Source organism: Rhopalosiphum padi, chromosome 3 (assembly GCF_020882245.1).
Source record: "Rhopalosiphum padi isolate XX-2018 chromosome 3, ASM2088224v1, whole genome shotgun sequence".
In the NCBI taxonomy this organism is placed as follows: domain Eukaryota; kingdom Metazoa; phylum Arthropoda; class Insecta; order Hemiptera; family Aphididae; genus Rhopalosiphum; species Rhopalosiphum padi.
The window spans coordinates 26,268,568-26,290,396 of record NC_083599.1 but is presented as its reverse complement, the minus strand read 5'-3'; the positions used below and the strand labels follow the sequence as shown (position 1 = coordinate 26,290,396).

At 24.8% G+C, this 21,829-nt stretch overlaps 1 protein-coding gene across 1 annotated transcript in view; it reads left to right on the top strand.

Annotated features, from left to right (window-relative positions):
* Positions 1 to 1,160: 1,160 nt before the first annotated feature.
* LOC132924599 (tetratricopeptide repeat protein 39B-like) overlaps positions 1,161 to 21,829 on the top strand; it is a 40,008-nt gene continuing 19,339 nt past the window's right edge. Inside the window, exons 1-5 of the mRNA XM_060989005.1 lie at positions 1,161 to 1,545; positions 1,798 to 1,826; positions 13,888 to 13,992; positions 19,812 to 19,887; positions 20,871 to 21,003. Of these exons, the coding sequence (XP_060844988.1) occupies positions 1,516 to 1,545; positions 1,798 to 1,826; positions 13,888 to 13,992; positions 19,812 to 19,887; positions 20,871 to 21,003 (373 nt within the window). The 5' untranslated portion in view covers positions 1,161 to 1,515. The remainder of the gene's footprint in view (positions 1,546 to 1,797; positions 1,827 to 13,887; positions 13,993 to 19,811; positions 19,888 to 20,870; positions 21,004 to 21,829) is intronic.

The following is a 21,829-nucleotide window of genomic DNA, read 5'->3' as shown; positions in this document are numbered from 1 at the left end:
TAATCTTAATTTATAAAAAATTGGATGGAACAGTTACTAATGTTAAATCGATCAAATAATATATGTAGTAGTTTTTACAGTTATTGATTATCTTATAAAATATGTAGCTATTTCAGTCACTAGTTGTGCTAGTGACGTCGTTCTAAAACTTTAAATACAGAGCACATAAAAGTATGAAACAGTATCCACTTGTGACTTGATCCCTTAAAAACTATTATTTGTGGAACAAGAGTTACTTAATCAAGCTGACTACAACAAATCAAAAAGTTCAAACTTTAATGCGTTCTATAGTTCCCGTATTAAAGCATTTGAAGTTTTATAACCTAATTTATTATGAATTCAACTGACGAGTTTAGTAAATAAGTCTATTTAGTTCATGTAAATAATACAGGTACATATTTTACTTGTTATTGTTTATTAAACTGTATTGTCAGTAGTGCGACAAAAATATTTAGTTAACATTGTAATTGTATTTTAAAGTAGGTATTTATTTAAATACAATACGTTTATCATAACTTTTGAGAATTATTTTTTTAAACACTTAAAAAATGTAACGTATTTAAGTATTATACGCCAGTACGCCACTGGAACTTTAAATTGTTTACACGCGATGACGAAAATATATGAAATTATCATATAATCACCGCGGAGGTAAGCAGGTTCGTGAACACGCGTAACGTGGTCGTGGTGATGATAACACGTCGTTTCGGCATGGTTATCCTGCGCCACCATTCAGCACACGACACGGTATTGATGATATCGAGTAAATGCACAATTTTTCTGTCGTTATTATTGTTATTATTTTTTTCTGATAAAATATTAAAACAATATAATTGTATAATACTATTTAGTATTTATCATCTTCTGTCGTCGTACTGCTTTCACACCGATGAATCGGGTCAAGGCTGCCGCGGTTCTTTTTTACGCGGATTGGACCGGGATTTGGTCGTGTCGTGTGTGTTTGTGGAGGGGAGGGGTTCTGCTTAAAAGAAAAAATATAAGTTTTATGACTGTGCAATACACTATTTTTATAAATATTTATAATATTATTGTTGCACTTGTGCGAACGTGCGACGCGATAATCATAATATTGTTATTATTATTATTATTATTAGTAGTAATAATAATAATGATTTTTTATACGTCAGTGCGTCGGCGCGCATCGTATCATTCAGTGAGCGGAGCAGCTGCTCGTGCCGCGCCGCGTTGGTACCTACTCGGTAGTCAAGACGTCAGTTGCTGTTTGCCGGGTCACGCGTACGTCTGCGCCACTCCGTCGTCCGGTCTAACAATCGCTTTCTGTTTGAATATATCGTACATCATACTGATTTCCCATCGTTTATCGTTGAGATCTATATTCGCATTTTAAGCGATTTCGTCATCATAAATCCTGCCTTTATTCCACTTTATTACATTTTACATGCAACGTTTTCCCACCGGATGATAACGTAATAATATTATTATCTACAACTTCCCGCGCCGAGTATTCTCCCCCAACACACTTTGTCAGTCGAGATGGGTGACTGCGGCGATGCCGAGGACGAGGTAAAATATACGACCTTTGCCAATAAATAATATCGAATCCGATCAAAAATTGTTGAAATGTCAATATTATAATATTAAGAGCACACCGTGTATTTAAACCATATTTAGTAGTATATTCATAAATAGTATAATTATACAGACCTATAGGTTTATATTATAATGTCTATTTAAACCAGTATAAACATATTAACGATTATATGGACTTTATTGAGATCAATATTATTAACACCAGTTATTATTATTGTATTGCAGTTTGAAGACGCACTGGAGGTGATTCCGGCGTGAGTATAAGACACAACAGATATTTTTTTTTTATAAAATTTACACGATATTATTATAAATTATAAGTTTATAAAATATTTATATTTTCCGACCTAGTTATTTCATGCATTTATTATTAGTGTAAGTTGTAACATGTAGATAGGTAGGTATACAATATACATACCTACCTATTACCTACCAGCTATATCACAATACGGCTACATCTTACTGAACCATAACACTTCTAGTGAACGGAGTTTAAATTGTCAATTATTGATGTAAAATGTAAATGTATAATTTATATAGGTAACCAATTAAGTAGATGTTTTAATCTAGTAGATTCCCACATTGTATTTACTTATTATTCGGATAATAGAAAAAAAATTAATTTTGCGATTTTAAAGGCTTTTAAATGTAACGAATTGATGAGTAACATTATATTATAGCAATTTTATATTGTAACTATATATAGGCAATAAAATAAACATTCAATTACGCGGGTAATACATCAGTAAAAATTAAATTAATTAATACAAGGTAAATTGGTACTCACTGAACGTATAATAGTTGTACATTTTTATCTAACAGATATGAATAAATATAAAAATATTAAAAATTACTTAGGCAATATTAATACTGTGACTTGTAATGTTAGGTATACAGTATACACATAATTCATTTGAAGTGTAGGGAAACTAATGTTTAAAATTTAAATTGTTAATTTATTTCCCATTATAATTATATTATAATGTGTTATTAAACACGATTATAATGTTACATACTTGCATCTGTGTGTGTGACAGCTGACAAGAAAGGTAATATCTGCGACTATTATTTAGAAATATGTGTATAATGAGTAATGGCCAAAGATTATAATGACCAACGAGTAACGAGCTAGGTACTTAAAAAATAAAAACTCACGATGGTCAATGATTTTGATATAACTCATACCTATATAAGTTTAATGTTTGAAGCCTATACAGCGTTACATAGCGGTTGGTAATATTTATGACGAGTATAAAGAAACCCTATAAGCTTAAGAAAGGGTCTGCAGGTAAATATAGATACTATACAATACATAATTATACAAGCTAATATAGGAATAGAAGAAAACATTTAGGTATTAGTTGAGTATTATATACTATTAAAATTATGTATATAAACATAATAAACATTACTAATATTATTCATAATATCATCATTATTTCAAAATTCAATACGTAGTCAATTCTTATTAATTCACACGTGTGATAACCCAATACTTATAGTAATCTAAATCTGTTTGTGTATTTAATTGAAATAAAATCTATTTCACCCGAAAATGCCTATAGTTATTACCTTAATAATAACTGCTCTGTTATGACTTATGACGTAATGTGTACGTAATTACAATTTAATGTTTGTAAGCAATATCAATGATCACGATTTTAATATAGTCATAATAGTAGAATTAATAGATATACCGATAAATGATTATAATATATTACTATGATAAGTATTTAGTAATATTCTAATGACGTATAATCAGTGGTATAATATAAACAATATATTATACGTATTTAACACCATTCGATGGACAAACCACAGAGTAATAGCTCTAGTTATCTGACGTATATTATTCCATAAATTAACCATGATTTAGCGGCAATTTCCAAAACTCTTTAGTTAGTTAATTAACTATATTAACTATACCAAATTCTCGATTATCCACAGTTTTTTTTAATTTGGAGTTGAATTATTATAAGAAATTCATCCAAATTATGTATATGTATATGATGTATACGTACGATAATAATACTAATAATACTATACATAATATGTATAAAAAAAAATGTAAATGATAGAAATGTAATAATAATTTAATTTTAATAAGACATGTTAAAAGCATTTTTGTGTTCATTTTCGGCTTAATTAGTCTTATTACATATTATCCGCAATTACCGCCCAATACCGCGGATAATCGAGAGTACCGTATACGCATTTAATAATAATAATAATGATATTAAAATTAATGTACGAAAATAAGGCTTTAGATATTTTATAATATTTCTGATGCGTGTAAAAACGTTTAAAGTTTAAAGTGCCTAATACCTACTATATTATGTGCAATGAAAAGTAATAAGTACACAATTTGATACAATGTGTCAATGCACTTATTTAAAACTTTTTATTCGAAGGCCATATTATTATAATTGTTGGTTAAAATTATATTATAATTCATTACATTTGTTGAATTTTTCATTTTTAATATATTTCCTAAAATTTAAGTTTAACAGAAAACAATTAATTTGAAAATTTCAATGTGATAGTGTATGTATAAAAAATAATAATATAAGTTTTAATTATGTATTCGAGAATAGTATTTTTTAATTAGAACAAAATAACTAAAAACGTTATTCTTTGTTTAAATATCTAATTTCATTCTAATTTAAATTTCAAGTCTATAAAAAAAATTGTAATATATATATTTTGTAGTTTTAGAATAAGCTGAAATCTTGTATTAAATGTTCATATTTTAGATGCGAATATTAAAAACTATGAATTTTTTACTATGAAATAATTTACACCTTAGGCTTATAAAAAAATGTTGAGATTAATTATTGTTGATATTTTTTATTTATACATAAACAACTTATGAGAAACCATAATGTATAATTGTAGTAAATTTTCAAGAATATTTACTAGGTAAAAAATATTTTATTAATATTTATAGAAAAAATATCAAATTTCTACCTAAAGCTCAAAAAAAGAGTTAAAATAATTTAAAAATTATATTATTTATAAAACACTAATAAAAACATTTGGTGAAAATGTCAAGTATCTATAACAATTATTTGTTTTTGAGTTACCTACAATCAAAAAATTCGAATTTCGATAAAAACTGTTTATGCATAAAAATCCTCGCCTTTTCTTAAATTTTTTTGGTTATTATAAAAAGAATTGATTTTGATACTCTCACTAACCCCCGACAAAAAGTACCAATTAGATCCAATTAATACCAGAAACTCCCCTCTAAGTCAAAAATCGAAGCAGACACAAAAATAAAAATCCCATATCATTGTAAAATTTTAATACACACATCACTTCTCAAAATCTAAAATAAATTGTTTTCTTTTAATTAAATGTAAAACAATTTATCTATGATATAATATAAAATAATAAAAGAAAAACAATAATTTTCATTTAATAATTAAACCAAAGCCACAGAGACATGAAATTGTAATAAAATGATCAACTTCAAATTGCACTTTAAATTTTAAAGTATTTTATTCAAATTAGATAAATATAATATAGTCCTCCAGTTTCAGAAATAGTACTTGTATGATGTAGTCATGTCTACATTATGTCTACTATTATATGTCTACACTGCAATATTAAAATAAAATAAAAAGTATTTAACCATTACTGATGTATTACCATGCAAAATATGTTACAGTTATTAAATTGTTGATATAATAATATTATACTTTCGAGTTTGGAGTAATCAGCTAATAAATATATTTTAATTCTCTATTTAATATTTATGGTTCTAAGCTAAACAGTTTCAATTTATAATATTAGTGTAAGACTGTAAGCTCGTTTAATTGTTATAATAATTATTTTACATATTTTATTTTTATTTTCAAGTGACATTTGTTGTATTGTTTATTACATCTAGTATTTTCATATGAAATTAGTCCACTCGTTTTCTGCCAAATAAGTGACCTTTCTGAATATCATCAGTATAATAATAATAATAATAAATTAATGTATATATTACAATTTAATTTAAAGGCAACGTATTTTCTCCCAAAAATAACCTTTCATTTAGATACCAATAGATTGTTTTCAATGAAAATGTTATACAATGCATATATGCGTTGGTATACCGTTTAGAGTTACCTACTATTCACTTTGTTTCTATTACAAAAATGAATCCATTTACTAAACATAATATAAATGTAACACAACAAAAAATGACATCAATGCCAAATGCATTTGTTTTTATAATTCATTTTAGATAGCATTCATTCATCATTATTTATTAGTGCTACAAGCATTGAAAAGAACTGAAAAATAATATTTTTCAAAGAAAAATCAATAATGTAGTATTATGTTGCCGTGTAGGTATATTCTAAATATTCGTTTCAAATACATAAAAATAAAATTTTTAAAAATATTTTACTCCGAGTTATTTATATTTGTTATGTATTTTTTAATTTTTTTTTATAAATGTCAATAAAAAATTATTCTTTATTAAAAAAACTTAAAAATATAATACAAGATCCCATATATAAGTCGTTCTAACAGATACGTAAAAATATTTAAATTATATAGGCTTAATTTATTTTTATAAGTATTTGAAGTTCAAATTTTGACAAAATCACGAAAATTAAATATGTAAATCTTTTTGGTGCTAAAAATGTATAAGACGTATAAATTGTTTTAACGAAGGTTTATTAAATTAATACTAAGTTCCTCGTATATTTCGTACTAAAACTAAAAAGTCTCAAAAATATACAAGTACATTTTTTTTATAGATATTTTAAGTTTAAATTTGTAAGAAATTACATATTTAAATTATGAACAATAATATCCATTGTTTTGTTATAGTAATAATTAGTAATTAGTAACTATAACTATCATTATATTATTATTGAATTCAAATTTAATACAATTAATAGGACGCTACACTTGCGTCCCGCATGTGTTGTCTCCGTGTTACAAATGTAAAACATAGCAAAAACTGTTTTACGCAGGATAGAACCACTCGGTTAGGTCAGACTATCACTAGTTGTTGTAGTGATAGTTAAGACTCCAAATTAATATACAATATAGTTGAGAACTTTAACTGTGAAATATCGTTTTTATTTTTTTTTATATCGTTTAAAAAAAGTTCTTATTGTTTCAAAATCCATTATTTTTGAACTTTAATAACTTTTTTTTGTTACAATATTTCACAGCTAAAGTTTATTTTTTATGTGGTAAAAATGTTGTTTCTTTGTTATATGACTGTAACCTTCTCGACTTTTTACCGCGCAAAAAATTGTTTGATATTTTGTACATTCTTAAGGCGGAGACTTAACATGTACGTGTAGCGTCCTCTATACTCGACTCCATAGTACAACAGAACGGTATCCACTTGTCCATCTTTGGTTCTTAGATTATAATTATTATTTTTTTTTTTTTATTATATTGTATTGTTAACATATATAATTTGTTTTTGTTAACACTGAACTTTTTTCATTACTTAAAAGTTAAAGCCTTAAAGGGTGGTACCATTTTATAAATGCCCTGGAGTTTCACTTGATACAGACATACTACGGCTCTATTTATATCCACTATATTCTGTAACTTGTAAAGATCTTACAAATAAAATGAAAAAATCCATCTAAATAATTTAACTTTGATGAATAAACTTATTTTCAAATTATTTTTCAAAGTAAATGACATCAATTGTTTTGTAATATTTCATGTATAACGTCTACTATAAATTTATTCATTGCATAATATGATAATATGTATCATGATATATTGTATTGTATTACTCCTTATTTTTGAAAGGATGACACAGAACCTGGAAATTATAAATCCATGAATTAGGTATATACATAATATTATATTATATATTAGGTAATAGCTAGGTAGTATATAGTAATCGGAATATTTTAATATAAAATGTTATTAATTATTATTAATTTACATATTATATATATTGCTTACTCAGATATTATATATTTAAAAGTATAGCCACACCAAGTATATAACGTATAAACGGTACATGAACTTTTAAAATATGGTTAGTATATAGTATACAAATATACAATATATATAAGCGCAAACAGCGATTAAAATGTATATCGAATCTCTGTAAGTATCCAGAACCGTGTTAAGGGGAGAGCAAAAAGAATGGCTGCACTGGGTGGCATTTTTAGATATAAAGATATAAAGTCGCGATTCATATTATATTATTCTACAAAGTATTTTAAAACTAGTTGTAAAAAGCTTAATTTTTAATACTGGAAACTGAGATTTTATTTCAAATATTTTTTCTTTATTGTTTATTTTATAAAAAGGATGGATCAGAATTATTTGACAATTTATACAATAACTTTTATTCTATATATTTATTTAATATCTTAATTTTTTTTTTTTTGACAAGCATATTAACAATTTTAACAGTGTTATGTTAAAATAATATATTTTTTTTATGGAGGGTCGTAAATGGGTGGAATTTTAAAATTTGCCCGCAGGTGGCATATTTGTTAACTCTCTTTCACTTCTATAGTCCACTTTTTCAACATAAAATTAGTCCTTTGAAAGTGAATTTGGTATGTTGTACTTACGCTTGTAAAATGTATAACTTATGCGGATTTGACATCGGCTTGTATTTTCATAAATTAATTTACATAAATAATATACTCATGTGACAAGAACCTAAGTAGTTATTGTTGGAATAAATATAACCTCATTAAACAACTAAAAACCTTTGAGTGGAAGTCGTTAATTTATTTGTGAATAATATCCAATCTTGTTAACATTTTAAATTATAAAAAATGTCCATTATTTGATATTTTTAAATTATTTAAAGAACAAGTTAAAAGGAACACCTTATTGTATTACGTTTTCAAACTGTTTGGTAAAAAAATAATTTTTTTTCCATCAATAAAAAAATCATTAAATCTAAATATTTTAAATTACTTTAACTTAGGTAAAAATATCTTATTATATGGTGAACTTTATATTAAATTTTCAAGTTTTTTAAACTAGAAATAAAACTTTAAATAGTAAAAGAAAAAGCTGAGATATGTATGATTTGTCTATAATTAGCAAAACAAAAGCTTAAACATTTTGAAAATTATTAGATGTCTAGAAAATAATAATATAAATATTTGGTAAACATTTCTAATTTCCACAGTATTATTCTTTATTAACTTTCTGGTTTTTGAACTACTACTACGAAAAAAAAATAATCAAATTTGTCAGAAACTGGTGCCTGTATAAATATTACTGTTTTCCGTAATTTTTCATACGTTTTTCTCGATTATTTTAAAAATACTGGGAATTCAATTATTTTTTTACCTAGATTTATAGATGGATGCTTATCATCCTTCTTTTATCCGCTCGAATCTTCAAGATCACCATAAACAAGATAACAAATTAAATTAGAACCATCCAACCACATTATTGTGAAAACAATGCATTTATCGCGTTGCTTTTAAAATTTAAAACGAAGAAAACCATTTAAATTGCACAAAATATAAGATAATATTCATGTTATTTATTAAATTAGTGTACAATAATCACTGCAGTTAACTCGTAAATCAAAAAATTTACAATAAGGTCACTGGTTAGTATACATATTATTATATCATGTCGTGCAATTAATATAATTTATCATTAATAATAAAATACTTCGCAAAAAATATGTTACGTAGATGATCCGTTTAATAACTTTTAACTTGTTATGTTTGATGCGATAAATTGTAAACACCATCCTTGTTTAGTTATTATTAATACTTATTGTTTAGTCCTGTTATTGATAAAGTAAATTTTTTCAGATAGCTATTGTACACTATACTTTTATTATTTCCTTTTAATGCGTCTTTAACAAATGAATACGTATTTGTGGCTCATTTAAAATTAAAATACATGTCTAGGAACACAACAGGGATTACATAAAAACCCAATGTTCAGCCTTTTACGTTCAATTTAAATAGTCTTCGTTGTTTAGTGTTTTGTTATCGTAAACACTCGTGTTTAATATTATTCTCGTCATTATTAAAATTACCTATAATATAAATCAATATTAGTCAATTGTTTTTATAGGTATCTAAATTATTTTTTTACGAATTGTTTACTGTTATTATTAGAAATGATAGATATCAATTTTGTTTTCTAAAAATCTACTGACAGATCTATATATTTTTATGATGTTTTATGTCCCAAATTATAGTTTTAGCTTTTGTCGAATAAATATTGATTCTTATCCATTGTCTAATTTGTTATATACTATTTATTTAAATTGTGTATTTTGTTCTAATCTAAATACTAAATAGATATTATAATTTATAATCATTCTATGGAAAAAAGATTCAAAACAAAAATAAATAAATGGTGTACACGAGTCTTAAGTATTTAGACTTTATTGTGTTAATATAGCGACAGTTATATATTTACATAGTGGTTGTTTGTTTTAAAATTATTTTTTATTTAGAATGGGAAGTAAATAGTGTTTTTTTTTGTTCGGGAATACTTTAGGCGATAGTAAACATTGTTGAAATCTTTCTTACGTAATAACTACTTATTTTAGAAAAATAATTGATACCAAGTTTATTTGAAACATTTATGGAATCCTTATTGTACAATTATAGTTAAATATTCAAACATAGGTGCTTTATAAAAATATACTTTGTAAAGTTACAGAAACTTTAAAATTTATGTTTAACAAAACACCACCACAATTTGAACAATATTGTTGTTTGTATATTCTGAAAGCACTAATTGAGCACTGTACCGGAAATTTATATTTCTCATATTCCTACAAACTTCATGAACATACATTTATTAATCGTTATTTTTGTTATGTAGACATTATTAATAAAATATAAACTCGAACAAAATTTTATCTCATATTTAAAAATGGCATGTAAAATAAATAAATTTAAAATAAAGCATTGTGTATGAAAAACGATTCTAAACGAAATCATTCAGTTTGTAGCCCATACTAAATACATAAAAATTAAAAAAATACAGTTATGTTGCTATTATACATTTTTTTCTACATTCATAGATACCTATGATCAGACGTGTACACAAACATAAGTTTGGAAGGATTTAAGATTAAACTTAAAATCACTATAGTTTTGTTATTTTCAAATTTGTGTAGACTGTAAGCAAATTGGATATATTCGATATTAGATGCTTGTCTGATGAGTTTTTGTATTTCTTTAATTTTTTAATTATTTTTCTGTAATCAAATATGTACTCGAGTGTGTACTTTTTTGCACCACATGTGTAATTTAAAACGTTTAAAAAATATATATAATCATGTTTTTCAAATGATAGTCGGCTTTCTTATAATTTTAAATTATGTATGGAACGATGAATGTATTGATTTTACAATGATGGCGTTTTTTTTTAATGTAACACAATAAGTTCCTCATAAGTTGTTATTACTGGAATTAAAAAAAATAATTTATCGTAAATTCATACTATATTTTTATAACTGTTTAATATAGTTACAATGTTGACTTGACAAAATTGATCAAAATCACGCCATCATTGGTAAATTATTTTTTATCTAAAAATTATGTGATCATAGCATTTTTAATATTTATACTTTAGGAATTTACTAAAAAGATTCTCTTATCTTTGTTCTAAAGGAATTTAAGAAAAAAGTTAAGCTTAGAGTCAAACACATTTTTTACGAGTGACTGGATTTCTAATTTTTAAGAAATGTCAACCTTCAAATAGTTGTGCATTCTTGCTTCGTCATATTACTTCTATATAGACATACAGTGGTTTCACATTATTTTAAACTACGATTTTTTAAATTTAATGTTATAAACCACTTAAGAGGATGCCAGCGTATAGTATTTGTTATCTCTCTCCAACCCACGCGCAACATAGCAAATTTTACGTTCAAAAAAATGACTATAACTATATTAATTTCTCAAATTAGAGTGAAATGATAGATTATGGAATTTAAAGTTAAGAACATTATCTAGGGGATCTCAAAAGCGTTTTATTACAATTTTATTTTAAAGCGAGTTATGAGTATTTTAAAATTGTAAATTGTTTATACATCTTAGATAACGTCATAACTCGCTTTAAAATAAAAATATAATAAAACGTTTATGAGATTCCCTAGATAATGTTCTTAACTTTAAATTCGATAATAGATCATTTCACTCTAATTTGAGAAATTAATATGGTTATATTTTTGTGAACGTAGAATTTGCTATGTTGCGCGTGGGTTGGAGAAAGATAACAAATACTACGCTGGAATCCTTTTAATATAAGCTAACGATATAATGTTTATTATAATGTCATAATTCATAGTTTTATCAATATTTTTACTGCAGAGTGTAATTTTCTAGATTTTCACATAAAAACTATTTATTTTCATTTTTTATGATTACGATTTGTTGGAAAATTGATAATTTTTCTATCATTAAAGAAAAAAGGTGTATGCGTTGTTGAAACAAGTGGAAAATAGATGGTATTTTTTTACTATTTTTAGTTACTTTATTTATTTTTAAATTTGCACCACTAATAGATTTACACATGTATGTGCATTTGCAATTATATACGTCAAAATATAAAAAAACACCCATGTAAATTGCATTGCATATAATTTATTTAATCTGTGGTACGACAAAAAAAGAAATTGAAAATCAGCACCACAGCTTTAAATTTAATTGTTGGAATTTGTCTGATAAATTTACGATCGTGCATCAATTATTATGGCACATAAAACATGAATAAATAAAATGAATAATTGAATAATAAATTTTAATATCTCTGATTTTCACATATTTTAAGTACGTATATCTCAATTACAATTAGCTAACATTTTTTAATTTTCTTGAAATTAATGTATTAAAATAAACAATAAAATATAAGTAATAATATATATATATTATTAATTATTATAATAAAGTTGATAAAAATTGCAATTTTTCAGGTGAAAGATCGTGCCGATTACATACTGCCCATGAATCTTTTATAATTAATAATAATTATAACAATAATAATAAAATGTATTAAAAAATATTAATTTTAATTCAAAAAAATGTTAAAGTGGTTAGCTACGAGTATGGTATCATACATGATAGTATGATACTATTATAAAAATAACGAATAATAATTAATAACACATAGTAACTTTATATAAAAAGCGATTATTGTACTTTTAATCAAACTTTTATGTTAAAAGTTAATTCTTTGAATTAATTTACTCGGGAGGAATTTTTTCCAGGAATGCTTTGGTTTTGTAATATTTTTTTCATTTATACAAATATTTTGACGAGTCATCGATAATTATATACTATTGTTTAAAAATTTCTAAAAACTAAATAATAAAAAATATATTTCATAAGTAATCAAAATAAAAAAAATTAAATACAATAAATTTCTTTTTTATAATTATGTACTATTATGTTAATAAACCAGATAAACATTAACAGTTTTTAGGCCATTAAGTTTACCTACCTCTAATTCGAATAATCCGTATAATTACTTCGTGTTGAATAAATCCCTTTTACATTCATAACTTCAAAAGGGAAGCTAGTATAATTAAATTTTAAATTTTAAAAACAATAATTAATTTAATTTAATTTGAATTTAATCATTAAATTTTAATGAAATACAATTCGGGTATATAAATAAATAAATAATAGAAAAGATGGAAAATTAAATATCGATAAATTCTTGCATATTTAGATTTGATTTTAAATCTAAATTGAAGAAATTATTATTATGAAACAAATTTCGCTAATATTAACGAAGCAGTTGTTGATCATTTTTACTGAAAAGTTTTGATTTTAAATCACCAATAAACTTATATTTAATATATTATTTTATAGTTTATGGATTATGTATGCCTAATTGTATATTAGGTTAATTAATAATTGCTATTTACAATTATTGTATTATTATAGAAATAATTTAAGTATGAAGAATTGGTTACATTTTTTTGATAATCTGCGGTTCAAAATTTTTTATACTTGATATTGTTAATGTAATTTATACAGTGTATGTCTATGTTCATAATTACAATCGTATTTATATATAAATATTAAATATTATTACTTATTAGTTATTTTATATATATATTTATCAAAAAAATTGTGATCAAGACTTAATTTAAAGTTTCTTTTGTTCAAAATTACACGAATGAAAATGTAACTTTAAAAAAATTTCATATATGAGTTTCATTAATTTTTAAGGACTATTTATATGTTATTAGATATTCGAGTGCATTAGCTTTTAGCTATAACGTTAAAATAAATTTGAAATTGTGTGTAGGTACTTTTACTCGATAATGTTTTTGAATTTATTATGACATTTTTTTTAAATTAGTCTTATTATTTTCAGGCACTGTAAAATGGACTTGAATACTGCTTTATCGGATTCGAAAATTGCTATACATTTATTCTTCAACAACAAATTCGACGAGGCTCAACATATTTTGGAACCATGGTATGGAATTTTAATACTATATAATGCATTCATGTACATAATATTAATAGTACTATAATATGGGTTTTCAATGTTAATTAAATTAAAATAGAATCATAATAATATATTTAATTGCATTTGGGAAAAGAAAAATACTATTTCGTTTATAAATACGAATATAGATCAGCTATATACATTTCTTGAGACGGCTGTGCACATATTATATGTATACCATCAAAGCCGGATCTCGTACTAGACTTAATACTAAGATTTATTGAATTCCATCAGTTGAAAGTATTTTTCTTTTTTTGGGGGGATTTTATACTAAAAACAGTATGGATTACGATTACATCGTTACATCCTGTTGGCTTTTGTAAAGGATTCATGTTCAGCCTAGTACAGATACAGATAATAGCTTTGGAAAGTATTAAAAATACGCAATTGAATATTCTGCAGTAAAACAAGGTAGTAAAATAAAAATTGCAGTTACTCGAATACTTTATAGGACTGTATAATACTAAATATATGTGAATGTTTATTATAAAAAGAAAAATTATAAATCATTATTGTGTTAATTGTTAATTAAATCAAAAATATCAACAATATATGAATACTTATTATTGCAATTTATCTTGGATTCTTGGCCGTTTTATTAGTTTATATTATATTCTAAAAAATTTGGTTGTTGACATTTAGTATTTAGTAAATACATGTATCTAATACAATTATATATGTTTTTAAATCTTCAAAATCCTTGACGCCTAAACAATGCAGGTTCACTTGTCTTGACACACTCACGCTCACGCTATCTCTGTTTGAGAAATGCTCAAATCATTTTACGTGTGTATTGCATTTTAGATATTGTAAATTCAGGGTTTAGTTTAGAACTTAGCATTTGTTTATTTTTTTTGGCTTGGCAAAAAAATTAGCAGAGCGCTATAGACATTTTTGTTGTCTATTTCTTTCACTATTTTTTTAATTTGATCAGGGGTGAGGAATTAACCAATTTTGAGATTATTTTTTTTAATATCTCGAGTGTTTATTTTAGTAGGTATATACTTTTATTTGGGCAATAGGCTGAATCGCTTTTTTGTTATGGATCCATTCCATTTTTACTCTTAATTATCATAATTTTTACAAGATACATATTACTTGCAACTGTGTAGTGTACTTATCTACACCGTATAAACATTTTTTTTTTAAATTTCGAAATAAATTTGTTTTTCAGCTTTAGTCGTTTGTAATATTAGCAAATAAATTTAAAAAATATAATATTATATAATGGATTTTGTGCCGCATCGTTCTTAATATTAAAATGAGAGAAAAATTGTTTATAGGTACTTTGAAAACGTAAAATTTGTTTCTAAAAATATTATGTATGATTAATTTTAGATAAAACTACGTATAACAATAATTTATATTATGAACGTATACTCCGTGTTGCACGAAAAATGTAATATTCAACGGTGTAATGTACTCGGTAAAATATAATAACGTTAATAATTTTAAAATATGCTTGTATTGTATTTATAAACAATGGGATCATAAGTATGTGTAAGAAATGCATTTTATACAAAATTGCATTTTTTTCTATTTTGTACAAAAATGATTATTTGTATTGTAGCACATATTATATAATGTTGACCTTGGCATTGTGCAATCGACATGTTAAAATGTTTCGATTCATGAATAATTTTACATAGAATTTTTATATTATGGGTATTGGTACGTAATAACTATAATAAGTGTACATTATATTTAAGCTGATTTATAAACACATATTATTACCCAATCACCAGCTTTATTACATTATTACACATATTTATATTTATTTTAAACTGATACCTACGCGCACTTGCAGTAAATAATGTAGATTAGTGTTTAACTAATAACACAATTAGGTACTCAATTTAAATAATTAAGCACGTTTTTCAATTAAAATTTTAATAGTTCAACAAATCTGAACTACACGCTGACATCAACGCACAGATAGGTGTGAACTGTATTGTGATTACCCGCTTTTTCACATCGTAACGATATATACAATAAAACACATTAGTCTAACTTGTATACACAGCGATCAATTTAAATGTCTAGATTCATAATTATTTCGAAGTTTTAACTATTTTAAAACCATTATTTTATACAATTGATAAAAACAACTTTTACTGTTTATAGTGTTTTTCCTCTATTGGATTACAACATACATACATTTTTAATTTTTAGTAGTGATTATAATGGAATAATGGACTAATATTTTGTAATTTTTCATCGGTACCCCCTAATGCCACTCTACTTCGCTCTGTTAAACTTTAAATACCCGTAGACTTTTAAGTTATAATAAGCTTATAACTAACTCACTATCACTTAATTACTTGTTCGAAATTCGATTTTTGTGTAGTTTTACAAATACTCCGAAAAATATTCTACATAAGAATATGAAATTAAAAATAAAGGTTTATTTTCGTTTAAGAAAGTAAAATATTTAACGATAGCCGTAAAAAAATGCTTTTCAAGTAATGAGTGTAGTTATAGACACATACATATTGGATCACCTTGTAGTGAACGATGTAATATACAGTCGTTACAATATATATTATCGTTTACATACAACTCATTACAAACGAGTATACCTAAACGGTACCGTGTTTGCGTATATTTATTATTTATATTATAATAATATGTACTTTTTTTTAATTGCCCTATAATAGACTTTTCAAATTACCTTGTGGATCATTTCATAGCTAATTCTATACTAGGAATTGCATTAAACTGTATTCTACTCTTAGATCTCGTAGACCTTGTTTGACGGAAAAATAGATATTATTCATCCTCATTGTTTACTTAGATAATCATGCGTTGGCGCCTATTGCCGAGTAGTTTCCAGTTTTCATAGATATATATTGTTGCATTCATTCCGCGCAATAGTTAGTGATAATATTAATAAAGATGATGCACCCAAGTATGCTTACTTTCAATTTTTTCTTTAATAATGAATTTATTCAAATTTTGATTTTTGGAACTTTTAAAGGTATTGAAAGATCATATTTTCATATTATTTTTAATTTTTTTTATTCTACAAATAACCTGTGACAATAGAATATATTGTTTTTCAAATGTATAACTTATTTTATTACTCATATTACTGGATAATTTCTTTGAACATTTTGATTTTGGTACTTAATTAAAAATTGAAATTAGTAGTTTCTCATTTATTAGAATATATTATGGATAATAGTATTTTTGTATTCTTAAAAATGGTTTTAAAAAAGTATAAAGAATATGTATTAATATTATTGGGTTTAGATTTATTTTATTTAAACCATGTTGATTGATTAAATATTAATTACTTAAATTTTCAAATACCATATCCATCACTATGTCTCCATTTCTTCCAAACTTATAATCGTAAATCTATTAACATTCCTAGTACACCAAGTTAAATAACTCAAAACTACTCGTTTGAATTTAACTCTGATATGTCAACATTTTCAGAAATTATCTGCTAAATAATTTAAAACTGAAAAGGGGAATTAATTCTCATTTGAATAACAGAAGTTTGTATCACCACAAAATATTCCTTAGATATAGTATAAAAATCTCAACAATTTGAAAAAATGTTCTGTATATTTAAAAATTCCGAATAACTGAATAATTGAAAAAAAATGGGTGAGCATATACTTGGTAACTCTGTAACACCTTATATGCACTCTTACACCCTGTTTACATAGTGTATATGCTTCTGTCTTATATCGACTATCGCTAATAATCATCTTCCGCCAATATGTTTTATTTATATCTATAGGTACAACTGTTATATTATTTCAATATTTTATGTAAATTTACAGTTTGATTTTTTAAATATTTAAATAAATTATATAAAAAAAATTAACTATATACGTAAATTGCCTTGGCATGTATCTCAGATTCATAAGTAACTAACACAAAAACTAAAATTTAATTTTTTCCTCCGAAATATATGTATAAAATTATAGCGCTTTGCGATGAGTTAATAATTCTAAAAGTATTAATTATAAAAAAGCTTTAAAGAGAACCTTTTTTAACCATTTGCATACATAAATTAAGTTTATATAGTTATTGTCGTAATTTCGTTCAATTGAGCCAATTGAGGTATCATATTTTCATTTCGATCGTCATTACAATAAAGGTACCTATATAGTAATAACTAATTATTATATTATACTAAATAATTATTATATTTAACGTTGCTATAAATAGCTGTTGAATAAATTACATGTTATATAATATGGTTTTAACAAATCGGTCGACCAGACGAAAAAATGTATGTTGCCACTCTTTATATTACCCTTTTAGCTTTTACATATACGAGTATTAAAAAATAAATAATATTTTATTTACAACTAAGATACAAATTATATGTTTACTTATAGTTAACATAGTTAAAAATTGAATCAATTTATGTATTTAAATTATATTATATAATTCATTATATTATATTAGAAAAAAAATGAATAGATATATTTTAAATATATATAATTAATATTTTAACACTCCGCGGCTGCTATATAATTGTACACATTATATATCGTTTTCAATATGAATATTTGTTAAATATACACAATTTTTACCTAAATACTTTTGTAAAAAGTATAATATGTATTATTTATGACGTATTTGAGTCTGCAAAATAAAAATATTAAATATACTCGTAGGTACATTTATGTATTTAATAACTTTTTAAACAAAAATATTATAGACATTTTTTTCAGTTAATACTATTTATTACGGTACTCATATACAACATATAATATTTTAAAATTGTTTTCAGCCATGACTTGGATACTGTACTTATTTTATGAAATATTATCGACTGGTTACGATTGCACTAACGTTTTTAACTCGTTGTTCAATCTCGAGTACCTATTGAAGGCTAGATATGCAATCCACTAATACTTACTCTAGTTTTTTTGTACTTTTATTGCAAAACTTTAATTCCAGAATGAAAAAGCAAGACATATTTTGTTATACTCCCCTCATCTGAGTTTGTCCCTTAATGTGACTCTATTTGGAAAATGGTAGTTTAATGGGTTTTCACTAATTTCCATATAAAGTCCATTTTAATACTTAATTTGTATGCGCGCGCTGTACTGTTACAGCGTTGACATTATAATGTTTACCATAATATTTGTAGCATTTTTGAATAAATCAACTATGTAAACAGACAAAAAATATATAGTAATAATCTACTTAGAACACTGAACGTTATACGTTATTACGCGTGTAATAATATTATACATTGAATATTTGTATCTTAAAAATTAAATGTTTCTTATAAATATGATAGAAATGTAGCCTGCAGGGTTCGTCCACAGACTGAAAACTGTTGATTAATACATATTTAAAATATGCATACTATATATATTATTGTGCAGCATAAATAAGAAGATTTGAATAATAATTTGAAAAATATATTCTGGTTCACTTTGTTGTTTTTGCAATAACTGTCAATGTATGGTATCAATATTATTATGTATGAACATTGTTCAATGTTCATACATAATATATATATATACCTATCGGTTCAATGTTGTTCTATTTAAAATTTAAAAATATATCACCACTATATATCCTTACCGGATATGTTAGACTTATATGGTTAAATTACATAACGCAATCAATGTTGATTTATTATTATTATTTGTTATATCCTATACTAAATATTACATCATTAAGTATGCGTAATATACATGTACATCAGATGAAAATTATTCTTTTTATTACTTATTATATTGTTATGTGCTTAAAAATTATTGTGTTTGTCAATCGTTTAATCAACAATTATAATTACGATTTTATAGGGTTGGAACGAGCATGTATCACACCATTGGGAGATCAATTTTTCTGTTTCTAGAAGCTTTACTCACATTCGAACAGGTTAATGTTATTTTAATTTTTATATTATGTAAATCACATTATATTAAACATATATTTTATTTATTTGTCTTTTAATTGAAATTTTTTGTAATGTGCTGTTTATTTGTCAAGGACTTTTGTGTGCAAAAAAAAATTAAATCCGCGATTTGACCAGTTTATGTCAAGGTCTCGTCCCATGCAATCATAATTTAGTTGTATTTATTAATATTTGTACTATTATGCTACTTGTGCAATCTTTATTTTAATATTTTTTTCTCATAATATACTTGTAATTATATATACCGAACACAATGCACGTTGAGAATTTGAGACTGGTAAAAACATATAGGTATAGACATAAAATAGATTGATGACGTTATTCTTAATATCGCATAATATGGCATTGAACAGAATAGCTCATCGTATATAAAGTGTTTCACCAAGCATCTCTATTTTTTCTTTTTATAGCGAATTCAATAAAATTCTGGAATAACTTAAAGACCATATTTTGAAATACTTAAGATTTTTACACCGTTTAAGAAGTGTCTTGTGGCGATAGCATAGTTATTTTTTCCTAACGAGAATTAATTTTTTTACTGAAAATTGTTAGGCAGATGATTTTTTTGAATACCTATGCTTTTAAATCAAAATTTGAAAGAGTAGCTTTGAATATTACTTACGAAATACGAATGTGTAAATCCTCTTAAGCCGTTGATTTGTGAACATTTGTATTGCCACAAGGCACTCTTTAAATGGTAGAAAAATTTAAGAATGTGAAAATATTGTTTTTAGTTAGGGTCCTTATTTAAAAATTCTCAATATAGGAATTTAAATAAATTCTTTATCTATTTTTGAAAAAAAATAGAAATAAGTATGCTTGGTGAATTACTTATTGCTCTGTATAATAACACAGGTTATACATATTATACATTAGTGTATTACCTGAAATAATAACAACATCGTGTTTGTGTTGTTTTTTTTATGAATTTATAAAATGCACGCAGACGAGCATTCAAAAAGCGTCCGCGTCACTGAAATCCAGTATCCGTCTATGCAATTCGTATCGCAGAAAAACCACTCTGACGCAGTCCATAGGGAACATAATGAAAAAGCCTAACTACGACTCGTATACACCAGGTACGCTATTGAATAATAAATTATAATATAACATTCGTCACAGTATGATATTTGTATAATCATTGTTTCCAATAAGTTTAAATATTAATTTAAAACCAGTAGAAGTTATCGTGAATATTTTATTATAGACTAGCCTAGATTTGGGGGGAGATGATACATTAAATTAGCAACTATCTAAATATATATTTCTTAAGGAAACTGGTTTTTCTAGTGTCACTGGTTATATCGACTAGTTACTATTCATTTTTCGTACATTGATATTGATGCTCCAATATAAATATAATGAAAATTATATTTTTTTGGTACACAATGAAATTATTAAAAAAAAAATTAAAAATGTGTACTCGTAAAAACTAAATGTTTTTTTTATATATATTTTATAGGTAAACATTTTTTATTCATACATTAACTATAATAACGAACTTTTGAACACTTTTTAAGAGGGTCTAGCTAAACAATTTGGTCCAAGGATATCACAATGGTTTAATCCGAACTTGACTCCAAAATGATTAGAGCGTTTCAAGATCACGATCTTGATCCTGAAAATTTCTTATACGGTCACTGTTGTCTATTGATTATTAAATTTATTAACAATTTCAATTTGGATGTATAAAATCAACAGTTTATGTTAGTACCTAGTCATTATACAAATTGTATTTTTATTTTTTATCGGCAATAATTGTATATAAATATTATGCTATAATATGTATAACTTATACACGAATAATCTTAAAAAAATTCACGGATTGCGGTTTTCCACTATGTATACATACTTTGATACAAATGTAAAATTATAGTGCAACAAGAGCTTTATTTACAGGATGTA